This window comes from Apus apus, chromosome 15 (assembly GCF_020740795.1).
Source record: "Apus apus isolate bApuApu2 chromosome 15, bApuApu2.pri.cur, whole genome shotgun sequence".
Classification (NCBI taxonomy): domain Eukaryota; kingdom Metazoa; phylum Chordata; class Aves; order Apodiformes; family Apodidae; genus Apus; species Apus apus.
In genome coordinates, this window is record NC_067296.1 from 2,337,318 (window position 1) to 2,347,563 (window position 10,246).

Genomic DNA, 10,246 nt, shown 5'->3' on the forward strand with positions numbered 1-10,246 from the left:
TGCTGGTGACAAGAGTCAGTCTTTGGGAGAGATGCTCAAGGCAGCCCCAGTGCCAGCACATCTCCTGACCCAGAAGTCAGGCATTTGAACAATGAACAGCAGGGAGGGAATAAAGGCAGGCAGAAGGACATGAACATGAGAGTTAAAGAATTAAAGTGTTAAATGGGCAGAGGGAGATGAGGTGGCATCTTCCAAGAGGGAAACAGGGAGCAAGTGCCCCTGTGATTGCATTTGAAATTCAAATCAGCCCAGAACTGAGCTATCACATGTGACCACAGCACAAGCAGGGAGGAACAGCAGTAGCAGAGGGTAAGATACAATCACTTGGGCTATAATTGTCAGAATCAAGGAACACTGTCATCCCCAAGGGCTGCTGAGAGCCAGAAGTGACACCTCAGAGCAGGTCTCCCCTGCCAAGGTGTTTGCCTAGGGCTATCACATCATCAGTACATTTACTATTTCCATTCAAAATGACTCAAAATTTAGTGTGGATAGTCAAACAGGCCTAGAGAATAATGATCTGGAAACTCCCCAGTGCTCAGACGAGTTTCCATCTTAAACAAAGCCAGACCATTTGTCTGCCCAGTTTCTTTCTACCTTTAACCTCCTGCTGCCTCTGCAGCAAGGATGAGATCAGAAAAGCAAACAAGAAGACAAACTATTCCCAGCCATAGCTGGTCTTGGCAAGAGTTTTGCTCTTCTTGCTTGGCCTAACACACCTCCATGGTTCCCTGAATCTTTGGAGGTTAAGCAAGAAGCAAACTACACACAGAGGGTTCTGCTCAGCCTCCTCTTCTCAAGTGCAGATCTAGGAGCTACTACCAGGTGATCATTTTAGCCTCTTGTAGACCATGAGACCTGCAGCAGAAGGCCCACAAAAAGCTCTACAGGTGCTGGGCTGTCCTGCATCAGCTCCAGCACAAGGAACCAGGGGGACCCCAGCCACAAGCAGCATTTTAGCTCCCAGCTGAAGCTAGAGGGGCCCATGGGTGCTGTGCCAGGCAAGGGCAGCCAGAGGCATTGGCTGGAAATGGATTTAATCAACACCAAGGGTTTGTCCCAATGATCCCAGGCAGAAGCAGCAGGATTTGCTAGGATAAGCACTCTATTAATACAGATCAGATGTACTTGATATTGATTTGTCAGTCCAGCACAGGAATGTCCAGCTATTTCTTAAAAAGCAGCTTTCATCAGGCAAGTTTAAGCCAGGTTTCAGGCATCCTCAGGCAGGAAGGTGCAGCTTCACTGTTGAGAAAGCAACATAAACTGTGTGAAATGTGCCTTATTTCCTACAGAGCAGCAGGACTAGCCCCAGTTAGGCTGCCCTTCCCAGCCCTAAAACTCCAGCTGCAATTACATTAGGCAGCCTGGATCTGCCTCTCCTTAAGCTTTTTGCCAGAGAGAAACTGCTGGGCAGTAAATCAGAGCACACAGTGGAGAGGTGAGCCCTGCAATTTATCTCTCACATCTCAACACTAGCTTGGCCTGGCAACTTAAATTGGCTGATAATTTTCTCTTTAACACAAGTGAGCTGCTCCATGAGGAGCACAGCCTGGACAGCAGTCTGGTAGTGCCCCTGACATACTGAGCTCAGGGGAGTTGGATCCAAAGCTTTATCACATCAGAGGGTTGTGCTGCATCAGGGGAGTGACTTGATACCAAAAACCTAAGGCCCACAGGGTCCTGCCACAGTGCAGCACTAATTCACTACCCCATGTGGTATCATGAGTGTTGATGGAGCAGCACTCACTGCTGTTTGAGGGGTGCAGGAAGTTCCACATCCTCACTTGCTCTCCCCACCCAGGAAAACCCTCTCTCTGGTCTCCATTTCTGACCTCCAGGAAGCAACAATTTTAACTATCAAAAGAAATGCAATCTAGGAGCAGCAGTACTCACATCCAGGGCAGGGTCAGCTTCTTTCCTTGAAGGCAGGAGGAGAAGCCAGGAGCAGAGCTTTTCATCTAGAAGTGCAGCAGACTTGGTGTGTCAGCCTCAGCTACACCCCTGGCCAGGCTGAAAGCACTGGGCTTGGTCCAGCCCTTTGGAAGAGGGTCAGACACAGCAGCTCTTCGCTCACCTGAAACATCTCCTGGTCAGGAGAGGTCATAAATATCTGTCACCTACACCTTAACATGCTCACATATCCCCAGACCCACTCCTGCAGCCCACTGCCCCACCACAGCCTGAAGCTTTCTCCAGGTAGGAACAGACAACTACAGAATGAGAATTAGACCTAGGAGGACTAGGTCCCTAATGACAAGGGATGCCAGGACCCTGGCAGCTTCCTACAGCTTCTCCAAGCATTGGGAAGCACCAGGAGTGCATTCCAGGCTTGGGGGTGAGAAGGAATCACAAGTTGTTACTTCCCAGGACAATCCCAGTGCTCATCAGCTGCAGCCCTCACTGCCCCACTGACTGCTCCCCAGTTCCTGTATCCCTGGCTGCACCGGTCTGCATCAGGGCCTGGAAAAGAGACAGAAGAGTCCAGTTCCCTCATGGTGAGCAGTGCTTCCTCCTGCAGTCTCCCACCAAGAGAGGCCAGAGACAATAAGTGGGTTTGCATGCAGTAGTTTTATTTTAAGCCGTTCTGACCTATTACAAGCAGCTCCTAGGAAGCAGCATCTGGATACATTGAATAAGGACCTTCCAGAAGCAGCCTGCTAGGGAGGTGGGAGCATTGCAGAGCTCCAGCTCTGCTCTCTTGCTGGCCCAGAGCTCAGCCACCATTCCTGAAGGCAGCTACAAGCACCCAAGAGCAGCCCTGCTACTTCCACCACCTTCCTTAGGAGCTCCTAAGGATTTGTTTACCAGTACCCAATCATCCAAGATGTGACAGCTCCACCCTCACATAGAGAACCAAGTTACATTCAGCCAAGACCAAGCCCTCAGTCACCCCAGGCAGGCCCATGCTCATGGCCTTATCCTTCACATGAGGGTGGCAGAAGCTTTGTTATCTTTAGCTCCTCCTGTCTCTGCTTCCTTCTCCTGCAAGGGTTCCTCCTCCTGTGAGGTTTCCACCTCCTTCTCCCTTGGGGAGAAAGGTCCCACCAGCCAGGACAGAGGGACATTGTTCTTCAGATAATCCAGCAGCTCCTCCATATACTCCTGGATCACACCCAGCTTCCTCTGGCCCTGGGTCAAGACACTGCTGGACAAGTCCTGGAAGGAGTTTGCTGCTGAGAAAGAAGCATGAAGCTCCTCTATAGTACTAAGAGATTGTTCCACCTTATCCTGAAAACTTGAGGGAAGGCCTTGGATTGCAGACACTATTTTGCAGCAGGTGACTTGCAGCTGCTGTGTGATGCTGTGTGCCATGAGCAGGGCCAGAGACTCCATCTCCTGGGAGGAGGCAAGAAGGACAAGACCAGAGAAGGGAGTTACTTCCAAAAAAAGGTTGAAAACCCCACCAAAACCAAGGGTGTGCCTAGATCCCTTTGCTTCCCTCCCTTGGAGGTACCTCTGGCTCTGCAGAACTTTCATCTCCACTCTCTTTGGAAGACTTCCTGCTCCAGTCCAGCCACATCTGGTGTAGTTTCTCCTGCCCTTCCTGAAGCTTTTGATTAAATCCTTGCTTAAACACTTCCATCTGTGGCAGGGGAAGATCAGAGTGTCAAGACAGATCTGCTGGTGAGCAACACAGCTCTTTATCATAGCAATGAAAAAGAGACCAAACCAACAATTTGGTCCCCCTCCTGCCAGGAGATCAGGCTCTACCTACCAGTTCAATGATGCACTGAAGCTGTGCAAGGGCTTCCTGCATGCCCTGCCAGACCTGTTTGATTTTGTTTGTTGAGTGCAGGTAGGCAAGCAGGCAAAGCTCATCAGCAAGAGACCCCAGCCTCACAAAGTACTGCCTCTTCTCCAGCTGCTGCTCCACAGACATGATGCCTGCACCCTCCTCAGATGCTGCCAGTTTGGCTGAGGAGAGAGCCAGCATCTGTAAGTGGCTGACCAGAGCAGGAGCCAGGGACATGGCACATCCCATAGCCCCATTCCAGAGTAGTGGGGTGGGGAATGGGGCTGACCATCCCCACTGTGATGGTTCCCATTGCCATCCTAGGCACATACCCCATTTCCTTACCTAGTTCCTCATTCCCAATGGGAAGAGTGTCATCTTCTGTCCTCCCCAGCACATCTTCTGCTTCACTCACATCCTTCTGGCTCACTCTGGGGTCCATGCCCACACTGCTGGTCACTGCAGACCTGGCAGCCCCCAGGCTGCTCTGCAGAGTCTCCTTTGCCACATCCATCACCCCCGTCACTCTGCTGCTCACAGCATCCTTGGCATCTGCCACTCTGGATGACACCAGCTCTTTCGTGTCAGCCATGATCTGTGGAACAGACTTTGGGTCACACAGGACACTACAACTCTGAATTGCACCAAGAGGACAATTAGCACAGTCTCTGCTAAGCATTTACACCTTCAGGAGCTTGCACTGTGCACCTGGGAGTGGTTTCTTCCCCATCTGAAAAACCTACTTCACTCCTAAGGTTGGAAGTTCTGCAAGGACCAGGTCCCTCTGCCAGCAAGGGACTTTGCTTCTTACCTGGTCCATGGGCTTCTGAAGGAGTGGGAGCTTTTCTCCTAGTTTATCCAGACCCTTGGAGGCATACTCACTGGCAGCAGCAACTGCAGGGGGGGGGAAATAGTGTCAAAGCTAGTTTGTCCTTCAATTCCATCTCCCAAGCCCTACCTTCATCCTGCTCTGCAGGAATCCTAGGTGAAAGTCTCCATACAAGTCACCAAGCTAGGTGTGGTGTTGCAGTCTGAATTTGTAGAGCAGCTTGGCTTAGTCTCCTCATAGATCTGTTCTCTTTGACAGCAACCAATTTCTGCTTGTACATTCACAGCCACCTAGATGGGACTCCCTCCTACAGCTTCTTTAGCTCTTGACTAATAGGTGCCTGGCCCTCATTTCTGCCCAAGCCTCCAGGGTCACACAGGAGCTGAGCACAGAGGATGGCCACTCTGGGCTCAGAGTGAACCCAGGCCTGCCTCAGGAACTGTTTCACCAGCCACCTGCCTTCAGGAACAGCCCCTCTGCCTCCAGGTGTTCAGAGCTACTTCTCAGGTGTTCCTTAAGGGCCACAGCAAACAAGACCTTTAGATGATGTAGTGCAAGGTGTCCCTGTTCATAGCAGGGAAGCTGGAACCTGATGGTCTTTAAGGTCCTTTCCAGCCTCAACCATGCCACAATTCTATGTAACTACCCTCCCAGAAGAATCTCCTGCCTGTCATCACCATGAGCTTGGAAGAATCTAGCACCTAATACTTGAGACCTGCAAGAGCAGCTTTAGAGTAGCCAGAGTTGACTCCTGGTCCTCTGAGGAGGAACACTCCATCAGACTAGTTGGACCAGAACTCAGCTTTTTAGCCATACTCTGTAAGCCAGGACTAGTCCTTTCAGTACAGTGGTGGAGAGGCACGTTGCCACATCCTAGAGCTCCTTCCAGCTCTGAAGGGAGGCAGAGAGGGCCTGACAAGCAGGTGCAAACAGGGCATTACCATGAGGCTCCAGGGAGGTCAGAACTGGCTGCACACAGCTGGCTGTGGCTTCGGTCACACTCCTCACTCCTTTCTCTGCTGCATCACACACAGCCCTGATGTAGGGGTGGCTCTCCTTGGTGGAGGCATAAGCTGTAGAAACCATGTCACAGGCAGAGCTGGCCAAGGTCAGGTTAGCCACCTGGTTTACTACATCCTAGAAGAGAAAAATAAAACCACCATGAAGTCTGCAAGCACGAGACTGATCTTTCTGTGCAGTGTTGCCCAAGAGCTTCCTCCCATGGTTGCCTCTTTGGGTCACCTAGTCTGGTTGAGAAAGCAAGACTTGCCCTTCTTAAACAATGTCTTGAAAATCTGCAGCTCCATTGAGAAACCAGCTGTGGAGCACTGGCAGTCATGGTTGTGTGTCCATTGTAGCAAGGTCTTCCTCAAGGCAATGCTACACAGGGGAGAGTGAATTTGTGAACAATCTCACTAGGCCCATACCCAGCCCTCCTTCATTGGACAGAGCTATTTAACAAGCCAGCCCTCCAGGAAAAGCTTCACCAGAACAGGCTCAGGTTGGTTTGCAGTGGACAGACTTTACACCAGCGTGCTGCTGGTCACAGGAGCAAGGCAGCACTGCTGAACACAGGAGCTTTGCCACTGAAGTTTTCATAGAATGGTTTGGGTTGGAAGGGACCTTAAACATCATCTATTTCCAACCCCCTGCATGGGCAGGGACACTTCCCACCAGCCCAGGTTGCTCCAAGCCCCATCCAACCTGCCCTTCAACACTGCCAGGGACAGGGCTTCTACAACTCCTCTGGGTAACCTGGTCCAACCAGCTTTGCCTGCAGCAAGCCAGGATCTCAGCTTCAGAGTTTGAGAAGCACATCTCCCAGCCAAGAGCCAGGAGCTCCTGCTTAGCCTAGGAGGTTACCTACAGGGTCTTCAGCCCAACCCTCCTGGCTGTGCTGCCACCCCCATTTTCCAGAGAAGCTGCAGGGGAACCATTCCTCCTTTTGTGAGGACTCAGCTCCCCCCAAGCCAAGTCACCTCCTCATAGCTGCACCCTGGACCTGTCACTCATGACACCCCCCATGGAACACCTACCTGCTGCTCCTCTTCCTTCACCTCCAGGGAGTTCTTGGCAGCTTCCTCTTTGTCAGGTGTGGCAGAGGCCATCTCAGCTGAAGTGCAAGTAGTTCCATGGTTTAGGAAAACAAGAAAAAAAAAGCAAAGCAGCTGATGAGCCTTCCCTCCAACCTCACCAAAAGGAGAAGTTCTTTAGTACCTGTTAAGGGAAGGCCCCACAGATGGGCTTCCTCCCCTTACAGAAGGAAGGGAGGGAGGGAGCTGTCCTACTTGCAAAGCTACCTAGTGTTTCAGTTCCACATAGTTCAGAGTATCAGAAGAATGATGAAAAAGTCTTTCTTCACCCAGGAAAGCTCTTGTCAGAGCAACCCTAGTGCTTATTATCAATGTGTCTAGAAGAGGTACCTGGTACCTCCTTTTTCCCTACCAAGGGTTAGGAGAAGTCTTACATTAGAAGAGCTGCTCTGTAATTTAATCAAGAGCCACTTCCAAAGTTCACAGTTTCAAAGCCATGAGATTGCACTTGGGGAGAGCCCTTGCAGAACCCAGGCTGCTTATTATTAATAACAGAAGAACTAGGGGAAAGAACCAGCTCAAAAAATTGCTCTCATTCCTGCCAGCACACCCCAACCTGGACTGACCTCTCACTCAAAATCAGCACAGGCTGGATCTCACCCTTCAGGCAGGACAACAAGCAACCTTATGTTAATTAAGACCAACTCAATTCTGTGATTAAGCCAAATAAGAAACATCTAAACATCAACCAGGAGTTGACAGGACAATTATAACCTTAACCCCTACAAATTCCCCCTCAAAACAATACCTTCCTGTCCTGGTGGAAGTGAGCAGGCAACCAGCAAGGAAGAAGCAGACACCACACCATGATCCCCCCTCCCTGCTCTGCCTTTTTATACCAGCTGGTGAGGTGGGCTGAGGAGGGACCCTCTGTGACTGGCAGCTCTGGGAAGCAGCAGGAAGGAGCCAGTGTCTGTCCTGGCCAATTAGAGGTGGGATGGGGCAGAGATGGGCCCTGCTGTGGCTCGTTAATTACTCTGTAATTAAGCAGGTACACCTTGTCCTGTGTAGAGGAGCTCCCTTTGGAGGGCAGTGCTCTTGCAGGATGGACCACACACCCTCTGTGATCTTGCCCCAGCTCACACACTGTCTGCAACCAGCCATGGGTTTTGTTTCACTTTCTGATGTGAAACAAGAAACAGGGGGGAAAAAGGCAAATATAATAAAATAAATCCAGAGAAGGACTTCACACCTCACATGGGATTCATGTTGCTTGTACCTGCTGGTGTTAAGTTTAATGACAGGTGTATCTACCTAATCCAAGAAGCACTGGAACTCAAGTTTCTCTTCTTGAAGTCCCCAGAGAACCTGGTCTCACTCCATCTTCCCAGAAGTGACCATCCCGTGCATGAGCCTGATGAGCAGCCAGGTGAGACCCTTTCTGCTCAGGTTCAGTGTGTACTTTCAGGGCTGGTCTGACTCCTGCCACCCACCTCAGACCATCCACTTTCCCCTCACAGCAGCCTGCTGATCTTTGGGTGTGTTTTGGGAATGGCAGCTTCCATTCATCCCAGTGCTGGGGGTGGAACTGGGACACCTGGCAGCCTGAGGAAGGACCAGCCATGGTCTTTGCCCCTCAGCAGAGCTTTGCCGTGTTGCAGAAAAACCTCTCTGATTCACCAGGTCTCAGAACATGCAGGGAAATGCCTGGTGGTGGTGGGCATCATTAGTGGGAAGAGAGAAACCAACAGTGCCTGGGTCCTGTGAGGACCCTCCCAGAGGGCAACCTCGTGGCTCTGAAATACAGAACTCTTGGAAATGGCTCTTGATCAATTTACAGAGGAGCAATTACACTGATCGATCCATTCCAGGAACTGGGGTGTTCCTGTAGATCTGTGTATTGGGGCTGCTCTTGTCTGGCTTCTCTGATGATTAATGAGGACTGAGAGACACCATGTCCTGCTCTTCAGAGAAAATGTGTGACTGGATGATCCCAAAGAGACACTGATTTGGTTGCTTCCATTTCACCAGTGATAGCTATGGGCACAGAATCATGGGATCCCAGACTGGTTTGGGTTGGAAGGGACCTTATAGATCATCTAGATGAAGGGGCCTTCTAGATCATCAAGATCCAACCCCCCTGCATGGGCAGGGACACCTCCCACCAGCCCAGGTTGCTCCAAGCCCCATCCAACCTGCCCTTCAACACTGCCAGGGATGGGGCAGCCACAGCTTCCCTGGGCAACCTGGGCCAGGCTCTCACCACCCTCACACTCAAGAATTTCCTCCTGGCCATTTCAACTTCCCCAAGGTTGGTGGGGTTTTTCTTTTCCTGGTCAAACTCATCTTAACCACACTGGACAAGGAACCACACTGCATCACAACAGCTAAGCTAGAAATGAGCTTCTTTCTAGTGCTGGTGGATCAGCCTGGACCTCTTCTTCTCACCTGGCCAAACTCTGCAGCAGGTGGGCTTGTTCCTGGTCATGGTTCTGCTCATGGATCAGAGGACACAGTGGATAAGGAGGCTGCATAAGAGCCCCTTCCTGCAGAAGGGAAGAAAAACCTGCCTGTCTTCAGATGTTCTGCCAGGTTGTCCCAGCTATTGTCTGGCAGAGCCTCTGGAAGAGCAGTGTGTTGGGAGGATGTGAGAGCTGCACTGAGCTCAGCTGGGGAAGCCAGCACCTCTGCAGAGGAGATGACATGGTGCTCCAGTGAGCAGAGAGTCCCTGCTGTTTGTCTGTGGCAGCCAAGTCCTCAGCACCACAGGTGGGTGCTCCTCTGGGCCCCCCTGCAGCTAAAACCTTCTTGGGGGATGAGTCTGTGTGTGGCTGGGGGTGTCTTTCCTCCTCCCCACTGCTGGAACCACCCATTGCAAAGGGCAGACATGACCAGGGGTGGGGACAGGGGGAACACAGGTGCTGGGAAGGGCACAGGTTGAGTGTAAACCCTGTGCAGGAGTTACAGGAGGTGACTGATCCAACAAGCCCTGACAGGTTGGTGCTGGAGAAATCCGTGACTCAGCCAGCTGGGTTAACCCAGGAGGGTCAGTGCCAACAGTTTGTTCTCTCCCTGCAGGACATGGCAAGAACTTGCACTGGTGGCAAAGGAGTTGCTGTTTCTGTGCTGGTTATTGCTCTGAAGTTTGAAGACCACAGAGCTATTGTGGAAGAGAAGGGCTCCCACCAAGGCCCAGGAGAGCCTGCTGTTGCTGTCTCCATGGCAGTAGCTCCTTCCACTTTCAATCAGTGGACACCAATGAGAGGTAGTCTTCCCAGTGCTAATGATGGGACTGGGGAGGCCAGAGCACTGGGCTAGGCTTGGAGACTGTGGGACCCTGTCCTTAGTTCTGCCAGCTGCCTGGGGGTGACTTGCCCTGAGGCTGCTGAGCTCTGTGTTTCAGCTTCTCCATCTTTAAAACGGTGATTGGGATTTTGAGCTTTTTCCACAACAGGCCTTGTGATCTGCTGATGGGAAGTGCCAGGTGAGAGGGGGGATTCCTGATAACAAACTCCACACCTAGAAAGGCAGTTCCTGCTCAAGTCAAGCCACATCTGCCCTCACCAGGGAAAGGGGGTTTCTGTGTGCAGATCTGGCCAACACCAGCTTCCAGGTCCTTGGATTTGCTTCCACCCAGGAGGAGGCTGC

At 51.5% G+C, this 10,246-nt stretch overlaps 1 protein-coding gene across 1 annotated transcript; it reads right to left on the reverse strand.

Moving 5' to 3' along the window:
* Window positions 1–2,925: 2,925 nt before the first annotated feature.
* Window positions 2,926–9,086, reverse strand: LOC127391099 (perilipin-3-like). Its single transcript, XM_051633393.1, has 8 exons — window positions 9,047–9,086; window positions 6,602–6,678; window positions 5,507–5,702; window positions 4,548–4,630; window positions 4,082–4,331; window positions 3,719–3,918; window positions 3,458–3,586; window positions 2,926–3,339 (listed from the first exon to the last, which is right to left on the reverse strand). The coding sequence occupies exons 1-8, from the start codon at window positions 9,084–9,086 to the stop codon at window positions 2,926–2,928; spliced, it is 1,389 nt and encodes a 462-aa protein (XP_051489353.1).
* Window positions 9,087–10,246: the final 1,160 nt, after the last annotated feature.